Raw genomic sequence first — 22,533 nt, forward strand, 5'->3', positions numbered from 1 at the left:
GCGTTGCCCTTGTGTGGAGACGAGTGCTAATTAGGGCATCGCCAGCAGCCATTCAGCAGGCCTTACGGGCTGTCTCTTCCATCCCGTCGAAATTGCATGGACATGGCCCCGGGGCAAGGCTGGCGAGCCTAAATTAACAAGTCACACGCCGGCGAGTCCCAGGTCGCCGACCAGACAGGATGCTGTGGACACAGGCCTCTTTTCCAAGAGAAAGGGATGGTGTGAGTGAATTGAAGTCGTCTTTCCTCCGCACTGCAGTCGCCATCGCCTTCAATCTACAATCCCTGTTTCCTTGCGGTCTTCATGACCATACATATCGATTGAATCGGATCTCATCCACAGAATTGCTCCTATACATGTATACTACAGTAAAGGAACATCCGGGGCTACTGTGGTAGATACAAAAGTGCCGAATTCTAAACGATGTGAGAATCCATCTCATAGCACGTTCTTCGTGCTCACACCGCCCTAGTCTTACCGTTTCTCAGGCTCAGTCCTTTGTTTGGGCAGATTGAGCGAGGTGTCAACTATTTTACAGTCACTGGCCGTTCATATCTTACAGCTTTTCTGGTTTCCTTACTACTATTCTCCGTGCTAACAATCTCAAGCCACCCGATAAAACTTGTACTATCAGACGGGAAACGAAAAAGGGCAATGAAAGGCTGTTGTGTAATTAAAGTTGATGCCAAGGTGGAGAGATCGACCTCATAGACACGTGCGGAAAAAGCTTCGACGGCCATGATCTTCAGCTTCTCCTTCTCCTTCTCCTTTCCTCCCCCATTCTTATTCATTCCCCTTGTTCTCTGCCGCAGAGCCAAGAAACTACCAAGAGGCCACGATTAACCAGCCGCATCTGCTCTTGGCCGGGCTTTGTTCCAGAACTGTGTGTGTGTGTGCGAATATGTGTGAATTGCCCTTATCGGGGGTACATGTTCACCTTGGAAGATGCGAATTGGGCCTGGGATCTGGTGTTGCTTGTCTGATACAGATTCATGCGCGGCAGGGATTGAGCCTGAAGAAAGTACAAGTACTACTAGTTCAGACATGGCCTTCTAGTAGAAACTGGAGACCTGAATCAGGTGCGAAGAAGTGCTTGGCGATTTCGCTTCCTCTTTATCCTTCCTTTTATTTTTCCTTCTTCGTTGCTGCTCTTCCTCATCTTCGGAGAGAGTCCCAACATCTCGCCTCGTCCCCCTTATTCCAGGACAGTGCAAATAGTCCCTCGAATCAAGACATGCCTCGGCCAACGACCGCTGGACTGTTTCAGCTAATGACGTCAATCGACTCCCGTTGCTCTTGCCGCTGCCACCCGCTATTCGTCGGGATAGAAATACAGTGCGCATTTGAGCGTCGTACTCGCGGCAGCCCCACACAGCCTGTGCTGTAGCTTGTACAGTGCCATTCTATAGCCCAGGTGTACTGTATTTCCTGCCACCCGTCCAATCCTCTTCGAGGTTGTGAGACAAGCGGTGGAATCAACAACATGGAAATAGTCGCCCTCAGTATTACTTCGTATCGCTTCTACTAATGCAATGCTCTAGGATGACACTATCTCGTCACCAGGAGACAGTAAGCCCCGTGCGATCTGTCCTTACTTCATCCTTGCTGGCACTCTGTGTACGATGAGATCACTGTGCATGGGCTGACAGAGGTTCGTCGTAGCGGCTATGTAGGCCTCGTAGTATCACGACAAGGGCTCTGTTGTTATAGTATGTACGAGGCAAACTGGCTACGTGAGAACCACATGGCTCTCGAAATATTTCCGTCGGAATACTAGACCATCAGCACACCGTCTTCTCACGGCGACTGAGGCCGCACATTACGACAAGTCAGAATCACGCTCAGGCATCATCATCGCCCGCCCAGCTGTCTTACCGACACAAAAGACGCCGAGACATGGCGGCGCCTCCTTTTGCTTCTTTCAGGTGGCCATTGCACTTTTCTTTCCAGCTACCTAGCTGCTGTACAAAGTACGATCGCGTCTCGCTCTCTTGCACCTCTGTCTGTTGCTCCGAGGAGCTCCCCATCCTTCCCTTGCAAGACGCTTTGACGGTGGTGCACATTTCCGTCACCGCGGCGTTGGGTTCATGTTGCTCATACCAACGATACGCAATGCCTGTTTAGATGACGATGCTGTGACACTCAATGTTCAATAAACCAGCCCCCCGGGTTCGGAAAAGCATACGGATCGATGCGAGGCGGCCATTCACGGTGCGGCTGGAACTCGGATCTCGTGGCGGGCATGCGATGGAGGTTGGTATCGCGACATCCCCCTCCCGAACTAACAGCTGAAAGATGCTTCCACCGCCGCTTACCTACAGGTACTATACTCAGGTGAATGACGGTGAGCATTCCAGATATCGGACAGGTGTCAGATGCTGTTGGTTCGCACCTCGTGGAAGGGCTTGATCGGAAAGGAGAAATACAATCGAATCCTTCCGGACACTACCACGAGACAACTACATCACAGCTTTCGTGGTACAAACCCCGCGCGTGCGCCATCCTATTACTTTGGTGCTTGGGTGAACATCCATCACAAGCAAAAGCGTCTATACTCGTGGTATCAAGGCATCAATCATTTGAAGTCTTCCTCGTCTAGCTGTCACCCAACATCTCTCCCCAGCCAACCCCAGCAGGACAACAGAAAATCGGACATCCAGCACCTTGCTTTTTCTGCCTTGCCCTTTTTCTACTTTTCTCACTCTCCCTTGAAAGCAAGTACGAACTCATTACTCCAACCTGCATGCTTAGCTGCACGCACTGCTTACGAATGCGACGAGGTGCATGCGGTTCCATGCAATCATGCTCCTCCATAGCTGCAAGACTACTGCACGACGGGGGGTTTTGAATCACCCATCCTGGATGCATGTGAGCCGGCATAGGCAACACTGCATTCAGCTTACCTACAGAGAGGTGCTTTTCATCAACTTTTCCCTTTTTTCCTTTGTTTTTTTATCTTGTCCTTTTTTCCGTCTTTTGTGCTGTCTGGTTTTCTACTTGCTGATTGTTTCATTATATGTACCTTTTGTGCGTGCAATATCTAACATTTGTCTCGCCTTGCCTTGCTTTCTCTCGTTGATGTGGGATTGTTGTGGTGCCCGTAGCAGTATCATCGTCCAGCCTTCCTTCTCTCTTCTTCATAACACATATCTTTGTATTCAAGAGGCCGAGACATGCGAATGTAAGAATTGCTTACGCTCCGAACCAAAGACATCGAAGCATCAACAGATTCGGCACACTAGGGTCCTAGGTTTTCGCCCAAGGGGGGCCCCCAAAGCAATTGACTGGTATCGAAATGACGTCAAGCATTTCTCTCTTCTGTCTCGCCTTGTCTCACCTTGAGTTGAAGTAGAACAATGAAAAGTGTGAAGTCGGAGGGGTGAAAAGACGAGTATGATGTTCATGCTGAGAAGATGCGCCGACAGTGTGTGTTTGTTTCATGGTGCGTTTCTGCTCGCCAGAGCCGCAACTTACAAAGCTCCAATTGCCCGCTTGGCTAAGCGGTATAGCGTGTCACTAGTAAATACTTGACATGACAAGGTGATCAGTTCGACTCTGATAGTGGGCAACTTTATTTTTGGGTGCTTGGGCGCCCTTTTTCCCTTTCTTTTTTATTTATTTCGTTCTTTATTTTAGAAGTGATATTGATTTGTCATTTGTTACATTTGCGTGAACTAGAATAACTCACTCTCACCCACTGATAACCTTTGAAGCAACACTTCCCCTGATGACATCTATCATCTATCCAACAACTTCCCATCAACGTCCCCCATCAACGAGAGCACACACAATGGAATCCCACGGGTTGTCTCAAACCCCCAAGTCCTGCTCTTGGAATGTCCCATGTGTTTACCGCAAAACACAAAATGACGTATCGTCTTCTACCCTAGGACACGGTGCACATGAGACGAAACGAGGCGAGGCAAGACAAAAGTATACCATCTTCACCTCTGACAAGTGAACAAGGAAAGTAAAAGTCAAAGAAGAGATGTGAATTTATTCTCACATTCCAGTCAAAGCCAAGCTTCTTCGTTGCCATACTCATTTCTCTCCGAACGAGGAGAAGTTGTCTCTTCTTGAAACGAGGGGTGTCTAAACCTCTTCAGACTTCCGAGGGAGATCTGTCTGACGGTAGACCTGCGAGCTTGATAGTCGGCCTTCCTGCGACAGAGTTATGCAATCAACCTTCATTCACATCACCATAGCAGACACCATCTCTGAAGAAAAGCTGTAGACATATTTGACAGCTAGTCATTCACTCTAGAGCCTATAACAAGACCAATCCAACAACACACATCAACACATCCAAACATCTAATCATCATTCCTCAAAAACCTCTCGCGAGAACGCATTGCCGTTACAATAACTCTAATCATTGCCAACCAAATCACCCTCCACTCAGATTAGGCTCCCCTTCTCCTCTATTATAAACCCCTTCCCCTCCTTCAGATCCAGAGATGTCTTTTGACATCTTCCCCTGGCGACGAACCACATCCTTTCACGGTGTCAATCTCACGTCATCAATGGCCACCACGCAAGACGGCAAGAAACACAACGGAGAACCAAATTATTCTCCTCCCAGCACCCAAATTGCCAAAGGAAACGACATTATAGAGTAATAAGAATATAGACTCGCGACAGTCTTTGTGCCGGAGATTGCCCTGGATATATATGATACAATGAAAGGGGACCTCGAAAAGGTCAAGTGATAAAAACGGTAAGCATGGAAACTGGGTATCAAAGTTGAACCCTGACGCATCTATGCGAGAAGGGAAAGGGAGGAAAAGGAAAAAAAAACAGAAATTAAAACTAGCAGTCATGAAGTCGTAAACGGCGAGGAAGAAGCGTCTTTCAAGAGGAAGGACTCCTTGCTGCAGATGCTGGCAAAACGTCATCTTGCTCGGCAGTGATATCTCGTGGAGCGTAGCTGTCTCGCATCGACACGAAAACGGCAGACCTTCGGGCTACTCTCCTCCGTCTTATGAAGCTCTTCTCGTTTTTGTGTAAAAGTCTTTGACATGTTCCAAACTCCTATCCAAACGCCAAACGCTGAATTGGAAATGTATGCTGAAAAAAAGATATTGACTCGCTTTTGAAGTTGCAGCTTTAGACTTGCGGTGCTTCCCCTGGTCGTGTTCTCTCGAGCTGCTCCAGCAGTTCACGCGGCGGTATCCGTTGAATACCACTTCCGCGATCGTACATGGAGGTCGGTGCTGGCGTGTATCCCTCGCGCTTCTTGCGTATCCGATCCAGGATGATTCCGGCGACGACGAGAATGACGATGAGTGCCAGCGAGATGGCAAGACCGATGAGGACAACAAACACAAGAGGTAAGTGTTTACCTGTGAGATGTGAGTTAGTAAACATGATGTATAGCTGATGAGGGTGAAGAACATACCACTGGAGGTGAAAAAGTTGTCCTTTTGAGAAAATACTCTGGCAATGCTTCCAGCTCCGGTATCCGTGCTGGTCAGAGCATAAGGTAGGTAGTCGGTGCCGTTGTAGATGACGGCCGAGGCCATTCCAACGTTGGGGAAGGGGATGGAGCCGGTGAGCATCAACACTTGGCGGTCGTCGAGGATGTCGGATTTGTCATGCGACTCAGTTACTGTAAAGACCTGGAGACTCTGGACGACGCTGCCTGATGGCGGGAGCACAGGAGGGCTCTGCCACTGTTTGCCATCGTACTTCATGATGAAGACGGAGCCATTCGGCGAGTTGCCCGAGATCCAAAGCTGGCCGTTGTCGTCTGAGCCGGGCGTGATTGCGTTGACAGGGCCGGGAATCTGGCTGGCGCCTGTGAAGTCTTTCCAGACGCCCTTCTTGACATCGTACATGGCAAGGAAGCCAGTGTTGGTCCCATTGGTTCGCAAATCGCCGCCAGCAATGAGCTGCGTCTTGCTATACCACATGAAACTGCTGACACGCCCACCCAGAGTGCTGCCAGGTCTCGACCACTGTGCGGTATCGGCATCGTAGGTGCAGACACCGGGGCAGTCCAAAGCGCCAGCCTTCTCGAAGGAGCCGCCTGCGTAGATCTCAGACGAGTCGGGCCTGACAGTGACGACGGAGACTGTCTGATTGCCGCCTAGAAGCGACGCTGGTTGTTGGCTGGAGTAGGACTTTGAGACAACATCGTAGGCAATAAGCCCACTGACACTGCTGCCGTCCACGGTGCCAGTAACGTTGCCTCCCGCGAAAAGGACGCTTCCATGGAAAGCGAGACTTGCGAAGACTGATTCGGAGGAGATGCCTGAGCCCAGCCCGCTGACGGTGCCGTTGTTGGAGTCGTCGATGATCACCAGGTTTTCGATAGTAGAGCCATTGGACGACCGCGCCGAAAAGTGACCTGCGAGAACTGTAATGTTGCTGCTGTTGCCTGTGTAAAAGGCTCCCGCGAGAACACCAGACGTGGGCTCTGGAGACAGGTCTCGTCGCCGCTTGCTGCCAGCCTGTTGAGCCTTGGGCTGGATCTGGACCGGGAACTGACCCAGTCCTTGGTCGCTAAGCATGATGGCGCCGTTGGCTCCCATCTGCGAGGATTCAATGGAGCCTGCGAAAAGGGAGTTGCCAGTAGTGAGGTTCAGCTTGGAAGCAGTGAGCATGCCGTCAAAAGCGGGGGCTGGGCCTTCGAGATTCTGCAGCCAGTTGTCCTTTGACAAGACCCAGACCGCAAAGCCCTGGACAGGAATTGCCTCAAAGCTCCCAAAGGCATCGCACTCGGTAAAGGAACCCGTCAGGGCAATGGCGTCCTCGGTAACGCTGCTAATGTTGACCTGGAATGCAACCACTTGCTCGACCCTGCCATTGACACCAGCACCCAACGCAGTCCATTCCTGGCTCTTTGTGTCATAGACTGCCACATGGTTCAGCCCGGCTTTTCCATTAGATCGTAGGTTTGTAAAGTCTCCGCCAACAAACAACTGCGTGCCTTGCAGGTACATGTCCAACACCTGGCCGTTGAGACCCCCGTTGAGAGACATGACCTTGCCACTGGTATCGATGGCGACGAAGTTGTGGTGCGCGTCTGAGGTAAAGTTGCCGCCTATATAGGTGATGTCTCCCGATGTTGCCAGCGATTTGACGCCAGTGTTGTGGTCGAAGCTTGCACCCAGCTGGTTGACGGGTGAATCGTCCAGGCTGGTTGTGTTGACCTTGGTTTCGCTTGGGTCGAAGTCGAAGAGCCCGTTGAGGTTTCCAGTCGAGTTGAGGAGAGTGAAGCCGACCTTTTGTGCGACAAAGGTCATTTCACTCAAGTCCTGGCCGTCGAGAGGGGTGAGCGTGACTTTGGGCTTGAAACTGTCCGAAGTCCTTTCAATGTAGCCGAAGTAGATTTGATCATATTTGTCAAAGTTGTTAGTCTGGTAAATTGAAGTAGTAAAGTTTGATTGAATGGTGCCGCTGGACATGATGCCGGTGATGTTGACGCGCCCTCGGGTCAGACAGGAGCCATCAGGCACGCAACCTGGAGTATACATGTTGACAGAGTAGTTGCCAGATTCGATAATGTTGGGCGAGAAGACGACAGAGGCGGATTTGGACGTAATGGGACTGGTAAGATGCGCCGCCAGATATTTTGAGTCGCTCTGCAGAGAAGGCGACTGCTTCCAGGGCCCGGTGGCGGAGGCGCTGGAAGGAAACGTGATGTTGCACGCCGGCTCGTTGAAGGAGTTGATGGCGTAGGCGAACATGTTGTCCTCGAACAGCTGCACGCCGTTGAGACCGGCTCCCTTTCCGTACCAGGCTGAGATGTCAATCTCAAAGGCGTTCATGCCAACTCTATTGACGAAGTGAAAGTCCTGAAACTGGACCTTGGGGTCGTTGCTCAGCGGGCACTCGCTCGTGCAGCTCGAATTCTTGCCGGTGGCAGGATCTATATAGGTAAAGTTCATAATGCCGTTGATCGGTAAAGCCACGAAGCGGAATGTCTTTGTGCCCCGTCCGTCCTGATGCGTATTCCACAGCCGCAATTTGGTGGGCTCGAATCCAAAATCGAAGGCCGCCTTCCAAGAGCCAGGAACACCGTCCTGCGCCAGCCAAGTCTTACCTGAGCCCCCAGAGCCGTCGGTGCAGATGACGTTCTTGGGGTCGTCGAAGCCCTTGGTCGAAGCGGTGCCGTCAGCCGAGATATTCGCGGTCGAGAGGTTGATCGCCTGCCCGTCAGCCTTGTTCGGCGCCGTGACGTTGCCCAGACCAGTGAAGCTCCCGCCAAAAATGACATGCCCATTGGACGCCTTGGTGATGGAGCTCACGGGGGCATTGAAGCCGGCAAAGGGCAGATTCGTCCAGTTGCCGTCCACCTTCCATGCGATAGCGTTTGTCGAGTTGCCTCCCTTAAGGTTCCCGCCCACGTAAACTATCCCCTTGTCGTCGTCGCACAGAAGGGCGTTGACCATGCCCTCAAGGCCCTCGAGCGGTGTAAAGGTGGTTGTGTTGGTGTTGTAAACGGCAATGGCTGTCGACTTGATGCCGTCCATGCTGGTGAAGTTGCCTCCGAGAACGACTCCCTCGGCGCCGTCCTGGAGCGTTACCGAGCACATGGCCAGAATGGACGCGTCGGTCGCGGCGATGGGTGCGAGGACGCCGTTCGGCAACTGTGTCAGCAGGTACTCGCTGCCATTCGTGCTCAAGGGCCGTGCGATTTGCTCCTGAAACTGGTAGAGCGAGATGCCATTGAAGTCTCCGGCAATGCCTATGCTCCCCAGTTGGGAAAAGTCGAGATTCGCCGGCGGCGCTGCTGTGATATTAAAAGCTTTTGATAATGAAGGCGCGATGGCTGCCAGAGTCGCAACGCTCGTACTCGACAGGCAAGGGCGTCGCGCCGCCCGGCGTCGTGGTGAGGATAATCGCATGGTGATGTTTCGCGCCGCGCTAAAGGAGACAAGTCGGGTCGTGAAGAGGAACAAAGAATCGGCGGCAAGTCGCACTCTCAGGGCGCAGAGGATAATGGAGACGTTGGAGCCGATGGAGTTCGAATGGTCATTTCAGGGTCGACTGGAGGCTATCGCATGACGGCTTCGATGAGGGCGATGAAGTAATCAATGGCGGCAGAAGCGACAGGGAGGAAGACAGAAAGAAAACAATTAGTACAAGGAAATAAATAGACAGCGGCCGGGGGTATCGATCTGATCTGGCGGAAACGAGCGTAGCGATGGGCCCTGGAGCGCAATCAGCAGGCAGCGGCCGTGAATAGGAGATGCTCGGGCAGAGTCTCGTCGCCCGCGATGAGGATTTTTCGGCGGTGATGGCGATTGAGAAGGTCGGGGCAATTGGCGATGGCGGCGACAGTGGCTGGTCTGGTTGGGCTCGAGCAAGAGGCAGAGCGTGAGGAAAAGCGGCTGGAATGCGGGAAATTGCTGGCTGTTGCTCTGACGGCTCCTGGCCGGGGCGGCTAGCCTTATAAGGTTAGTGGCCTATGCCGGGAGAGGCGCTGAATCAGGAACAGGTTTCTCTTGTCTTCTCTTCTATTGTGCCTTGCTTTTTGCATGATACGACACCACAGAGAAGCTGCGCAGTGATTGATTGATTGATTGACAGCTGAGAAAGACAACGAAAAGCTGAGCGGTGAGGTCACGTCGCCGGCCGGGAGCGAAGCGAGATTGTGCGCAACGAGATCGAATCGGCCAGCGGCTCTCACCAGGTGTCACTTGCACGGAGCACAGGCACAGGTGCTAAGCCTCACTATTGCAAGCAGCCCGTGATACGGAGTACGGCGTCCTGCAGCTCGTATTACTACTACTACTATTACCGCCAACTACCATTGAAGGGATCTCAGTGCTACAGTACTGTTACTGCTGCTGCCGCTCGTGAAGCAGAGCGTCGTGCGACGGTCTGATGATTCGCTGGCGGATGAGACGCCGCAGCCAATCCAGCTGTTCATTATTCTATGGAAGCACAAGCTAAAGAATCGCTCAGCTCGACTGCCTCGGGATCTCGACTCGATCGTTCAAGAGTCGATGCTCTGCTAGTGAGCTTCAAATTAAAAAGGGCCACTGATCCCCCTCTTCCTCTCCACTGCTGGCAACATATGGTACGATGCACAGGGCAGGACTGCGTCAGCAAAGAAAGCTCTTCTTCTTCTATTAATAACTCGGATTATTCTCCGTCTAGGGAACAAGATGGCGAAGCCTCTGTCGGAGACACCCCTGATGGCGTTTGTGACTGTGAGATGCATCGGGGCACGTCTCTCTGCTCAGGGGCACGAAACGTCGGTCCACTCTAGCTTGGGGGAAACACCAAAGGAGATGCAAAACGCAGCTATGTAGTTGTACTGGAGCACCTAAGGAACCACGCACAACCAGGGAGGAAACAAAGAGCAAAAGCTACCATCTACTACCAGGTTCTACTACTAACCATGGCAGCGGAAGAGAGCCGAGAAACGCACAATCCACGGAGCACTCCCGGCTCGGATCACGGCTGGAATGGGCTCATCGCGGCTTGACCAAGTGCTCAAAGTTACTGAGCCAATCTATCGCTTCTGCACCCGACTGCTCGTTGAGCTTGGAAGCAGCCGTGACCACCTGGTGCCGCAGCCATGTCACCAATAGCCGTCCTGGCACTTTGGTTTTGTTTGCTGTTGCACATCTCAGCCGTGGCTTGCATGCCATCGGTATAACACCCTTTTTCTGGTGATAATGCCATGAGTGACGGCGCCGGTCCGTTTACGCGGCAACCTGACGTTTTGCTGGGATAACATTCGGGTGAGATGCGAGTACATCAAGGCCGAGCCACGGGAGCAAGGCCGTTTCACACTGAACATCAAAAGCAAGGGGGGGGCAGAGTGGTGATAAGGTTCTGTCGTGCCTCGTAGAATCCCTTCAAGACGGGTTACCCTCGAAACGCCTACTGCCACAGATAAGAAGCAGCCACGTACTTTGACTCCGAGCCGTTCTAAGCACTGAGACATCATCCGCATCTACCGAGTACTCAACAAACAAAACATAATCACCATCATCCTGTACTCCGTGCGTACTCCATAGACGGCTGCCTCTCGCTACAGCTACTACTACTGCGTCTTGTCCTGCTGCGCGGCCGCCCACCGTGTCTTATACTCCCTCGGGCTCTCAAAGGCCTTTGGATCGCCCGCCCACATCCCCCTGCGCTTCCTCCTCGCCTTGGCCTCGGCCGCCTTGTACCGCTCCTCCAGCCCGCCGTACTCGCCGCCGCTCTTGGCCTCGTACACCGTCGCTAGCCCGGCCTTGATCATCTCCAGGCCGACGTTCTTGCGCAGCAGGAACCGCCGCACGTACACCGTCGCCACGATGCGCTCGTACTGGTCCGTCTTGTAGATGTACGCGCGCACGTTGCGGTGCAGGATGTAGTTTCGGAGCCACCGCAGGGCTTCGTCCGCGTAGGGCTGGGCCGGCTTTCCAAAGTGCGCTCCTTCGGGCGCATCGATGGCGGCGATGCGAATGGGTATCTACAACAAGATTTCCCCGGGAGTCAGCAATCTCTTTTGCCATGATCACAAGGGAGATTGTCCTTACAGTTCGTCCCTTGAGCTCCTTTCTCGTCTCAGGGACCTTCCTCAGCCATCCCCAGCCCACGGCCCTCCCTCCCGGCGTGTGGAACAGGTGAAAGTTGTCGCCGTCGCCCACGCTCGTCACCCTGCCAAACAGGCTCCTGTTGCGAAAGAAGTTGGGCCTCACGTAGGCGGCGCCTGGGATCCGGCGCAGGTAGTTGGCGTACAGCTGCAGCGCCGCGAGGCCGACCAGCGAGAAGCCGACCATGGGCGCCCACGCTTTGGTGGCTGCCAACGGGCCTGCATCCTCTCGATTGCCCAGCGAGTCTGCCCAGGAGATGGGCCGCTTCTTGGGCTGGGGGTCTTCATGTGCCCGTTTGCTGGAATCGGAGGCTCCGAATGGCCATACCATTGTAGTTGCGACCCGGAGGTCGGCTTTGGGCGTAGAGTTGTGCTGGGTTTGAATTTGATGGTCTCAGTTGAGGCCGTGGCTTGAGGCTGGGTTACCTGCGGGCACCGTTTTTACAGTGGCGTGTTCACTGTAAAGCGCCAACCCGGATGAGCCCCTATCCGCATAAAACAGCTACCTGGGAATGACTTGGCTGTAGATGAAATGGCCAAGCACCTGCGTCCATGGTTAATGCTTAATATCTCGTCTGATGGACGTGGTGATTGTAGCACCAAGAATCTTAGACAATGCAAAAGTTGTATGGAAAAAGGAGTAATGGCTATATAGTTCCCATCATGAAATTCATCTACACCCGCCCATAAATCACCACCCCCAAAACGACTCCCAGCTCCTGACGAGGCTGCCTTTACCGACATGCGACACCAAAATCTACCTTTTGGCCGGAGATTACCTTTTGGAGGGAGAAGGAAACGGACGTCAAGCCCTGACGTCCTCTTTAGCTGCCTTGCACCTTGAAGGTCCTGCCGCTGGCCGTCTTCCTTTCTCGTTCCTCGTTGTCCGGGCGCGCGCGACGCAGCACTTTCCATCGTTAGCATCACGTTGCCATAGAGATGCGGCAAATCAAACTCACCCTGCAGGAAGTCTGCGGTTCGCTTCCTCATTCGGGAGTGGATGTAGGCCTTGGAGGCCTTGATGTGGTAGTGGAAGTTGTCTCGGAATGTCTGGATATGGGAGATGACAGCGGGCATTCTCGCGGGAGTGAGGTGCCTCGGGAAGAGAACTTGGAAGGGTTAGCACGACGAGCCCAATTGGACAACCCAATCATCTCCTTACCGAATGTGACGTATCCAATCTCTCCAGATCCGGTGTCTTGGACGCCGGGGACGCCCTGCAGCTCAAGCGGGGGGTCGTTCCTGAACAGCACCTGCGGCGCATTCTGGATGGCCCGTCTTCGTGCATCGACAAACTCCTGGATGAAGACCTTTCCGTACACCCGATCGGTTTCCTCCCGGAAGATTGTGCTGAAGATGACCGTGACGCGATCGTGGCTGGCCTTGACGTAGATGGCCTCCTCCTCTCGGTAGTGGATGGCCTTGACCTCGCCGCCTTCCATGACGCCCTTGGGGGCATCCTCTGAGCTGAACTTGGATGCCTCCTCCTTCAGCGTGTAGTGCTCCTCGTATGCCTGCTCGAACGGCGCAGCCATGGCGTGGCGCTTCAACAGGGCGAACTGCATCGCCAACGCGTCGCGTTCCTCTATGTGCTCCGAGTGAGTCGACGGCCCAAAAGGCATTTGCTGCTACGCTACGAGGGACAATGGCCTACCCTTGGACTCCGGCAGGTTCTCCAGGTCGACCAGCACTGAGAAGTCATAGCCGGGCTCGACCGGGACGACGTACTGCCCATATTCGCGCTGCAGAACCTGCTCGGCGCCGTACTTGGCGAGGTCCTTGAAGCATCGGATCTGGATAGACAGCAGGATTTTGGTCTTGACCTCAGGAGTCGAGATGTGGAATGTCACGCCGTCGAAGTCGGATACGGTCTGGTCGATGTGGACGGGCGGGGCTCTGTATGCCGCGGTCAGCTGGGCTCTCGCTCAGGGCAATGGGCTTGTGTGTACCCGGAGAAGCGCTCGGTCAGCACCGACTGGATGAGGGCGTTCTGGTAGTCGAGGAGAAGCATCGTGGGCGGCTGGGCTTCAAGGGTGGTGGTGGTGTCTGTCTCAGCGTGTCTTTGTCCGGGTCGTCCTGGAGCTTGGTTGAGCGACTCCGACCCCCGTGGTGGGGCTGAGCTACGTTGCTGAAGACGTCAAGCTCGGGGCAGCTCACCACGTGACAGGGAGTCGTCTAGTGGGCGAGCGCCCGTAAGCTAGCGCTGTGGAGCGCTGGAGGCTGCTGGGGGTTAGTGGGCGGTGCGGTTGCTAGTGGTGCAGCGAGTTGCGTGGCTGTTATCGATAAGCGCAAGGAAAAAAAAAGTTATCTCGACTCTGCGCAATTGGCTAGCAGCGGCATGTAAATGCAAGATCCTCTGGTGAGAGCAGACGTCAGCGTAGGAGGCTGAAAATTGCCAATCATGGTCAAGTCATACCTGTAAGTTGCTGATGTGCTTGATGATATGATGTACAGCAAGGATTAGGACAATTGCTCTGACCATTGGGGCAGCAAGTACGAGCACGCCAAGTCCTTTGGCACGATCCTCTCCGGCTCGTCGAACCTCGTCTGGACGTCCAAAGATCGAACGGGAACCGGCGCCGGCCAGGCGATTACGGCCGCCAACGAGGAGGTTCTCTGCTGGGACATCAAAAAAGGCGAACTCATCAGCCGATGGAGGGATGAGCGGTGCTCCTATCCCGTCACTGCCATTGCGCAGAGCGGCGTGGACAAGGACATGTTTGCCGTGGGCTACGAGGACGGCAGCATTCGCATCTGGGACAGCAAGATCGCCACTGTTCTCGTCAACTTCAACGGTCACAAGTCCGCGATCACGCACCTCGCCTTTGACAAGTCCGGCGTGCGGCTTGCCAGCGGCGCTAAAGACACCGACATCATCGTCTGGGACCTCGTTGCGGAAGTCGGACAGTACAAGCTTCGCGGACACAAAGACCAGATCACGGGCCTCAGATTCATAGAGCCCGAGGCCCAAGTGAGCGACGAGGCTGGGAACAAGGCCATGATTTCCAACGGCGATGACGCGCCCGAGGGCTACCTCTTGTCCACCGGCAAGGACTCTCTTCTCAAGCTCTGGGACCTGTCGTCAAGGCATTGCATAGAAACGCACATCTCGCAGACCAATGGTGAATGCTGGGCTCTCGGCGTGTCCCCGGATCTGAGCGGCTGCATCACCGCAGGCAACGATGGAGAGATGAAGGTGTGGTCACTGGATGCAGACGGGTTGAGCTCGGCGGCCCGGCGGGTAGAGGTCGTCGCCTCCGCACAATTCCTGCAAGACCGCGGGACCCTTTTCCGACAGAACAAGGACCGAGCCACAGAGGTCATCTTTCACCCTCACAAGGACTATTTCGCCGTCCACGGTTCCGATAAGAGCGTCGACATTTGGCGTATCAGATCAGAGGCCGAAGTGAAGAAGGCTCTGGCCCGAAAGAGGCGGCGAAGACGGGAGAAGAAGAAGGACGCCAAGCACGATGACGAGGACATGGAGAATGCAAATGATACGCAGGACGACGTCTCGAAAGCCGACATCAGCGACGTATTCGTTCAGTACGTCATCGTAAGAACAGGCGGCAAGGTCCGTTCGGTCGACTGGGCGCTGCCGACCGGCCAGAAGCAGATCCATCTGGTGGTGGGAACCACGAACAACCAGCTGGAGTACTACAATGTGCAGCCCAAGGAGAAGGGCGATAAGAAAGCAAAGGACGACATCCCAGACTACGCCAAGGCGTTTTCTGTTGAGATCCCCGGACACAGGGCTGACATCCGCGCCTTGTCACTAAGCTCAGATGACAAGATGCTGGCGTCGGCATCCAATGGCTTGTTGAAGATTTGGAACATCAAGACTCAGACCTGTATCCGGACCTTTGAGTGTGGATATGCCCTCTGCTGTTCGTTCCTCCCTGGAGACAAAGTCGTCGTTGTGGGAACAAAGAATGGAGAGCTGCAGCTGTTTGATGTTGCGTCCGCATCGCTCCTAGACAGCGTCGATGCGCACGAGGGAGCCGTCTGGGCGCTGCAAGTCCACCCTGATGGGCGGTCCGTCGTATCTGGAAGCGCCGACAAGACTGCCAAGTTCTGGGACTTTAAGATTGTGCAGGAACAGGTTCTGGGGACAAAACGAACGACGCCCAAGCTCAAGCTTGTGCAGTCCAGGGCGCTCAAGGTCTCCGACGATATCCTCAGCCTGCGGTTCTCGCCCGACGCCAGATTGCTGGCAGTGTCGCTTCTCGATAGCACGGTCAAGGTTTTCTTCGTGGATTCGCTCAAACTGTACCTCAACCTCTACGGACACAAGCTGCCTGTGCTGAGCATGGACATTTCCTACGACAGCAAGCTTATTGTCACGAGTTCCGCAGACAAGAACATCAGAATCTGGGGTCTCGACTTTGGCGACTGCCACAAGGCCTTGTTTGGGCACCAAGACAGTATCCTGCAAGTGGCTTTCGTCCCGCACAACTCGGACGGCAACGGGCATCACTTCTTCAGCAGCGGCAAAGACCGAACCATCCGATACTGGGACGGAGACAAGTTTGAGCAGATTCAGAGGCTGGACGGCCACCACGGCGAGGTATGGGCCATAGCCATGAGCCATAGCGGCAACTTCCTCGTCACTGCCAGCCACGACAAGAGCATTCGCGTATGGGACGAGACGGACGAGCAGATCTTCCTGGAGGAGGAGCGGGAAAAGGAGATGGAAGAGCTGTACGAGAGCACTCTGACGGCTTCTCTGGAGAAGGACCAGGAAGGCGACGAGAACGGCGAGGTTGCCGCCGCCGGAAAGCAAACCACAGAGACGTTGATGGCTGGTGAGAGGATAGCGGAAGCTCTGGAGATGGGCATGGCCGACTTGAACCTGCTGAAGGAGTACGAGGAGGCCAAGCTCACCAACCCTCACGCCATGCCGCCGCAGCGAAACCCCGTCTTCCTCGCCCTCGGCAACATCACCGCCGAAGCCTACGTCATGTCTGTGCTCCAGCGCATCAAGGCTTCCGCGTTGCACGACGCCCTGCTGGTGCTCCCCTTTGCCTCCGTCCCCATCCTCTTCACCTTCATCAACATCTTCGCCATGCGGTCGATGAACATTCCCCTGACGTGTCGGATCCTGTTCTTCATGCTGAAGACGCACCACAAGCAGATTGTGGCCAGCCGGACGATGAAGGTGATGATGGACGGCATCCGCACCAACCTGCGCGCCGCGCTGAAGAAGCAAAAGGACGAGATGGGAGTCAACATTGCGGCGCTCAAGGTGGTGGGCATGCAGATCCGGGACAAGAGCGTCAAGGAGTACGTGGACGAGACGTGGGAGGAGGAGAGCAGGGAGCGGAGCGCAAAGAAGCGAGCGTTTGTACATGTTGCTTGAAGCTGCACCGATGCTGTAGTGAGGAAGAAGGAGTGCATCGTCACATGATAGAGTCAACGGCGAAGTCTGCCCCTTGGTGCTGGCTTAGGAGTTATCTGGTTAGGATTTTGAAAAGAAATAAAGACGTGATTTTGAGTTAATATGTTTGCTACCCGGCAAGCTTTGTGACGTTTATGATTGGGCCATGGAGCTCTTTTTTTTGCTCAGCCGTTGAGTACCTGGCCAACTAACATAGGTATGCAGCTATTTTTGTCTATATGAGCGTCCCGTATTGCCGACTCTTATGATTTTGGAGTGTTGATGGTACAAGTATGTAGGAGCAGCTCCTCCGGCTATCGCCATCTTCTTCAAGCATTGCCAGTCTCTCTAATCGCCGCCATCCCCCAATCCATTAAAACAAGGTCTCTTCTGGCATACACGCATAAGGTAATGGTTGTCGTGTAATAAATACTTCATCTAGCGCAACAGAATTGAGACCAGTTGTCCAACGATTAATAGCGCTGCATCTCTCTAACGTCTAATGGCCCATCTCCCACCGAAGCCATCACGACAGATATCATCACGTGACCTCACAGCTTCTGAACGCCCTCTTCTACCTTTAGTATGGAACTCATGTGTGGGACTTGATTGAGCTGTGACAACTTCACTCGACGAAAAACAGCAACGATTCCCCCCTTAAACACACTGCGATCCCGGCGAAACACTCATACCCGACCATCTCAAACTCTCTTCACTCATTTCCTCTTACAGGCCTATCTGCAGCGAGCAACTCCAGCAAAACTCGACACACGTTCACTTTCGTCTCAAGGAACATCATCACCACCCCGCCTAACGAAAGCTTTCAAAAAACCACATCGCCATCATCATGCTCTTCTTCAGGTATCGTCTCCCACAATCCCAGCCACACATATTAAACGCCCCTTAACTCAAGGCGCAGCTTCTTCAAAACCCTCATCGACCACGAAGTCACCGTCGAGCTCAAAAACGACATCCAGCTCAAGGGAATCCTCAAGAGCGTCGACCAGTACCTCAACATCAAGCTCGACGACATCCAGGTCGTCGAGGAGCTCAAGTATCCCCACCTGAGCTCTGTCAAGAACGTCTTCATTCGGGGGTCCGTCGTGCGGTACGTGCATCTGCCTGCGGCGTCGGTGGATACGCAGCTGCTGGAGGATGCGACTCGAAGAGGTAAGGCACACTTTTCTTTTGAAGAAATGTAACTTTGGGGATCATGGGGTTTTTTCTTGGTGAGACTGACTGTGTTGGTTTTTCAGAAGCTGCTGCGCAGCAGGCTAAAGCGAGATAAGGAGGGTTTGACGGCATGAGATGGGAAATGGAACTATTAGCTGAGGGATGAGAGACGTTCAATGCTTGCTTGAGCTTAAAAAAACCTATACAAATGAATCGTTCTTGGAGCGTCGGCGTGTGATGGAAAACCACCTGCATTTGATGGATGGATGGCTCATCATCTGGGGTTCTGTTGCAGATATAAAGCAAGACATCTGGCGTTTCTCATGGCATGGGCAACAGACCATCGGGTTTCTCACCAGCATCGGTTAGGGACGTGTTAATAAAGCTTTACAACACCCCGGCTTCTCCCCTTTCTGTTATTATAATCCAGGTTCACCACCAAGCTCCCCCTCCCTCGCCGGCTTTCCCTTCCCACAACGGTATGCTCTTTTGATGCTCGTCGTCTTCTCCCTCCACCAACGGCCTCACCAGCCCCCCCTTCCTCCTCTCCGTCATCCATCTATCGATCCAGCCCTTCATCCTCTTCCGTGACTGCTCGCTGCCGACATTGACGGTGGGAATCACTTTGTCAATGCGCAAGCCCATGACAAACATGGCCAGCTCGCGAAAACTGCTATGCTCGGAATACGGCACGCCAAAGCACATGGCTTCTTTCGTGCTCCCCCTCTGCGCTACGAGGTCTTTCGCACCAAATCTTGTCCTCCAGCCCTTCCCGTGGAGAAGCTGCTGCGTCGATATGCTGCTCGGCGGAGTGTTGGCTCCGATCGCCTTGCTGCCGTTCCCAGGCCGGAAATTCCAGCCGCTGGGGCGGAAGCCGATGATGCGACTGAAATGTGGCCTGTAGCTGTCCAGGTAATCCTGCAAGGTTTCCGCACGAATCTCCATGAGCATCTGCATATGCACTTGAGCTTCCACAGGGTCAGATGTCAGCAGCGCGGTCAGCTCTGGGTCGTCGAGCTGCTTGCATATCTTGATCTTCGCTGGAGAAGCAAAGATCTTGGAACCAAGGGCTTTAGCTATGGCCACACAGATTCTCTCTTTTCCGATGGAGTAAGTGCCGCAAATTACGAGGAGGCGCTGCTTCGGTCGAGAGGGTTTTGGCTTCGACTGGTCATCAACTTCTGTTGCCTTGTCGCTCTGAAAGTATTTGCTCATGGTGCCTGTTTCAGCCGACTTCTCTGATCTCTGCCAGACATCATCGGCGCAATTCGAGTCTGCCGACATGGATGCGCACATGTCCGCACAAGCTTGGATGACGTCCCCTTGAGGAGGGAAAGAGTATCGCGGATTCAAATATGTCGTGTCGAGGTAGCAAATGTCAATCCGCTGCTGCTTCGTTTTCCCCGATATTGAGTCTATTACATCGGGTTTGAGTAGGGGGTGCCGTATGTGCTGTGGACAGGCCCGGAAATCGCCACAGTGTAGTATCCTCTTTACCCTCTTGTTTGGTCCATTTCCAAAGGGCTTTTCGAAGAGAAACAGAGAGCTCCCGGGGCAGTGGTTCGCCGGCATCATGGTGACAGTTGCGCCGTCGGTTCCGGGGATGTCGTAGGACTTTTCAAACTCCAGCTCAACAACCCACTTGGCTGCTGTCCGAAGCTGCTGCTTGACCAAGCTGCCCGTCACCTTGCTGCAGTAGATTGGGCCGTGCCGCCAGTTTGCCGTGAGGCCGATGTAGTGGTCGCTGTGAAAGTGGCTTAGGAAGTAGGCCTGGCATCCCTCAACGGCGCCGTAGCGGAATGCATCCACGCATATTGAGAATCCCGGCATGATTTTGTAGAACGGACATGTTCGTTCGTAAGCAGGTCGGCCTCGAGACGCCGTTTCCGTCGCCGCCGCCGTAGCCCAGGCTGAATCTTCTGCATTGCCTGACATGAGCTTGGAGAAGGCGCTCTTTGGCTGTTTGTCGGTGTTGATTTCGAAGGGGTTTGCCTGGCCGGGCCTGGGTACGGCCGCCCGGGCAAATCTTTTGCTAATCTCCGCAGCCTCTATCTGGGCGACCTCCTCCTTGACTCGTGCCTCTTCCTCCTTGATTGGCGTGTCATGTCTCGTAGGAAGTGGAATCGGATTGCCATCGAGGCATGAGTTGACGTGTCGTGTAGCTTCGTCGGGAGAAACGCCGAGCAGGCTGCCGCCACAAATCGGGCAATCCTCCACCGTGGCTTGATCATTCAAGAGGTCTTCAACATCATCGCCTGGAATTCCGTCTTCTTCCGCTTCAAGACGAGCCTGCTCCCGCATGAAGCGCATTTCCCGCATCTCTTCGCCTTCAAACTCATCTAAGCCGAAATCGTCCAGGTCAGCGAAATCCCCGAGTTGGTTAAATTGGGCATCCGTCGAGGTTTCCTGCTTGAGCAGCGGCGGCGGTTCATACTTGACATGGGCATCCTTGGAGGGTGTAGCATCGCGGGATGGCTCGCGTTGAGCAGAGGGCGCCGTTTGTGCGGCGGCGCTCTTCTCGGGCAGCGACATTACAGGCTTTGGTTCGGGTGCGTTGTTGTTTGCGTCATCCACATCGTCATCTTCGCTATCGGATTCTATGATGAAGGGTGTCTTGATCTGACGTTTAGGCTTCTTCGGCTCGTCTCCGTTCGCAGGCTTTGCCGGCTTGATCGTGCTATCCTGGGCGGGTGCTTCTTTTGCATCTGTTGTGTCTTCCTTCGCCACTGGCGGGGCAGGTTCTGGTTCCTGGCTGACTCTCCTCTTCTTGTTCGGCCTCTCAATCTCGTTGAATCGAGCCTCTTCATCGCGGACGTGCGGCTCGACTTGATTAGCTGTTTCCGCAGGCACGGCACCGACAAAGAGCGAGTCCTCCGGTTTCGCAGCTTTCTGGAAAAAGTTGAGGATGCTGGCGTTTGGCTTGGCGGGTTTCTTTGCAAAGCTTGAAGCTGCTGCTGGCTTCTTCGAGAAGCTTGAGCGACTGGCCTTGGTAGACGTGACCATGATGGCGGATTCTGCGGCCGAACGGCTACTCTGGGTTGCTCGTGCTCGGCCTTCTGGGTGACTTTTGGTGGCATTACACGTCGATTTACAGACCCGCGTAATGGCTGGATCGTGAATTCACGAAGTCACGTGCGCCTTAAGTGGCGGGGCTGGCACTAGTCTCTATATCACAAAGCGCGAGGACCTATTTTTAGCCGTGGAGTTTATAGAGAGCTGGAGATCTTTGCGACTCAATTGCAGATTAAGATCTGTAAAGTAGAGATGGCAGATCCAGTACAAGGCAAAGGGTATTGTCATCGGGACTAGGCATTTTATGATAGTATTTTGTCGGCATATAAATGCGCACTCAAGATCAGCTCAGTACTAGCCATGCTCGCTGTTGTCACGGTGCAACACCGCGTAGACGCCCGCTGACGACGAGGTACCCCGTGCGGTCTAAAAGATGTCCCGGCTCAGGCTTCCGAGTTCCCAAGATCTCATCCCCGGATTGATGACGTTTTTTTTGGTAGAATGTCGTCCTGTTGCTCCTTATCAGCGCTGTAAATCCTTACATAGAATCTACTCTGAACTGCGTCCTTGCATCCCTGGTTTCAGCTGACTAGCGCAGGTATCTGGGCGTCACCCTGTTTGTTCCAGGAATAGAAGCGACCATTTGGCTTCTACAAGTGCTACCTCGCCTGCTTCAACGTCGCCGGTCAGCTATTTCTTCCTCTCACCTGTCTCTATCAGCGGAAACAAGCTATCAAAATCACCATCAATCAATACGTCTTATTCAGGAACGTTGATAGTGCGTTATAGACATCATGTCGTGTAAGTTGCACAATCTACTGCTCCATCCCATGGACGACTAAGGTATTAGGACTGACGTTCACTCGTAGCCTGGCTTACCACCACCGCAACGCTGCAAAACGTAACAGCTCTGCCTGCCGGCATCACATACGCCAAGGCTCTTGAGACTGTGCAGAATCAAGACCGTCACATGCAATGCGACTCTCACATGATCAAGTACGAGCCCATCCCTCGGCCGTCCAAGGTCGCGTCTCCCACGGTCCCAGCAGACAGAGGACTCGTCGCCGCCAGCGAGCCCCTGTATTACAAGGTGACGGACAAGGTGCACACGCTGCCCGCAGGGCTGTGGGACTCCAATGTCGAGAGCACGAATGAGTTTGTGAAGCTGGAGAAGGGCATGTTCGTGAGGCTGTACAGTCCGCTCAATGTGGTGATGGAGACGGTCTGGACGGTGCGAGAGACAGAGGGCGGCGGGCTCGAACTGGTCGAGGATGTGCTGATCAAGGCGTCTCGGTTGCTGGTCGGCACGGTGAAGAATATGTGCAGCACCAACTGGACGACATTCCACGGCAAGATGGTGGAACTGATGAAGCAGAGCTCGTCACCATAGAGGGCAAGTAAGGCGTCGTATGGGCGGTAGAAACAAAGC

At 53.9% G+C, this 22,533-nt stretch overlaps 7 protein-coding genes and 1 non-coding gene across 8 annotated transcripts; 4 read left to right on the forward strand and 4 right to left on the reverse strand.

The window, feature by feature from the left end:
• The first annotated feature begins 3,486 nt into the window (after positions 1-3,486).
• On the forward strand, positions 3,487-3,568 carry BBK36DRAFT_t113. Its single transcript has one exon. It is a non-coding gene; the product is annotated as a tRNA-Thr (tRNA).
• Positions 3,569-5,106: 1,538 nt separating this feature from the next.
• Positions 5,107-8,852, reverse strand: BBK36DRAFT_1205462 (hypothetical protein; the record flags this gene model as incomplete). The annotated part of the gene is made up of 2 exons (XM_024897359.1): positions 5,107-5,342; positions 5,402-8,852. 2 exons carry the CDS (start codon positions 8,850-8,852, stop codon positions 5,107-5,109), a joined length of 3,687 nt encoding a protein of 1,228 aa, XP_024748768.1.
• A 2,153-nt stretch (positions 8,853-11,005) lies between these two features.
• BBK36DRAFT_1135808 (SNase-domain-containing protein) lies at positions 11,006-11,957 on the reverse strand (the record flags this gene model as incomplete). The annotated part of the gene is made up of 2 exons (XM_024892765.1): positions 11,487-11,957; positions 11,006-11,419 (listed from the first exon to the last, which is right to left on the reverse strand). The coding sequence occupies exons 1-2, from the start codon at positions 11,871-11,873 to the stop codon at positions 11,006-11,008; spliced, it is 801 nt and encodes a 266-aa protein (XP_024748769.1). The 5' UTR covers positions 11,874-11,957.
• Positions 11,958-12,501: 544 nt separating this feature from the next.
• BBK36DRAFT_1135809 (Arp2/3 complex, 34kDa subunit p34-Arc) lies at positions 12,502-13,613 on the reverse strand (the record flags this gene model as incomplete). The annotated part of the gene is made up of 4 exons (XM_024892766.1): positions 13,492-13,613; positions 13,197-13,438; positions 12,705-13,127; positions 12,502-12,651 (listed from the first exon to the last, which is right to left on the reverse strand). Coding segments are annotated over exons 1-4 (877 nt in total), but the record flags the coding sequence as incomplete, so codon positions are not given.
• Positions 13,614-13,840: 227 nt separating this feature from the next.
• BBK36DRAFT_1135810 (WD40 repeat-like protein) lies at positions 13,841-16,901 on the forward strand (the record flags this gene model as incomplete). The annotated part of the gene is made up of 2 exons (XM_024892767.1): positions 13,841-13,960; positions 14,033-16,901. Exons 1-2 carry the CDS (start codon positions 13,944-13,946, stop codon positions 16,899-16,901), a joined length of 2,886 nt encoding a protein of 961 aa, XP_024748771.1. The 5' UTR covers positions 13,841-13,943.
• A 935-nt stretch (positions 16,902-17,836) lies between these two features.
• Positions 17,837-18,121, forward strand: BBK36DRAFT_1122168 (U6 snRNA-associated Sm-like protein LSm2; the record flags this gene model as incomplete). Its single annotated transcript, XM_024890918.1, has 1 exon — positions 17,837-18,121. A coding segment is annotated over one exon (285 nt), but the record flags the coding sequence as incomplete, so codon positions are not given.
• Positions 18,122-18,523: 402 nt separating this feature from the next.
• On the reverse strand, positions 18,524-21,127 carry BBK36DRAFT_1205481 (DRMBL-domain-containing protein; the record flags this gene model as incomplete). Its single annotated transcript, XM_024897360.1, has 2 exons — positions 20,628-21,127; positions 18,524-20,501 (listed from the first exon to the last, which is right to left on the reverse strand). The coding sequence occupies exons 1-2, from the start codon at positions 21,093-21,095 to the stop codon at positions 18,525-18,527; spliced, it is 2,445 nt and encodes an 814-aa protein (XP_024748773.1). The 5' UTR covers positions 21,096-21,127.
• A 771-nt stretch (positions 21,128-21,898) lies between these two features.
• On the forward strand, positions 21,899-22,494 carry BBK36DRAFT_1205487 (hypothetical protein; the record flags this gene model as incomplete). Its single annotated transcript, XM_024897361.1, has 2 exons — positions 21,899-21,905; positions 21,974-22,494. 2 exons carry the CDS (start codon positions 21,899-21,901, stop codon positions 22,492-22,494), a joined length of 528 nt encoding a protein of 175 aa, XP_024748774.1.
• Between the last annotated feature and the right edge of the window lie 39 nt (positions 22,495-22,533).

Source organism: Trichoderma citrinoviride (assembly GCF_003025115.1).
Source record: "Trichoderma citrinoviride strain TUCIM 6016 unplaced genomic scaffold BBK36scaffold_9, whole genome shotgun sequence".
Lineage (NCBI taxonomy): Eukaryota > Fungi > Ascomycota > Sordariomycetes > Hypocreales > Hypocreaceae > Trichoderma > Trichoderma citrinoviride.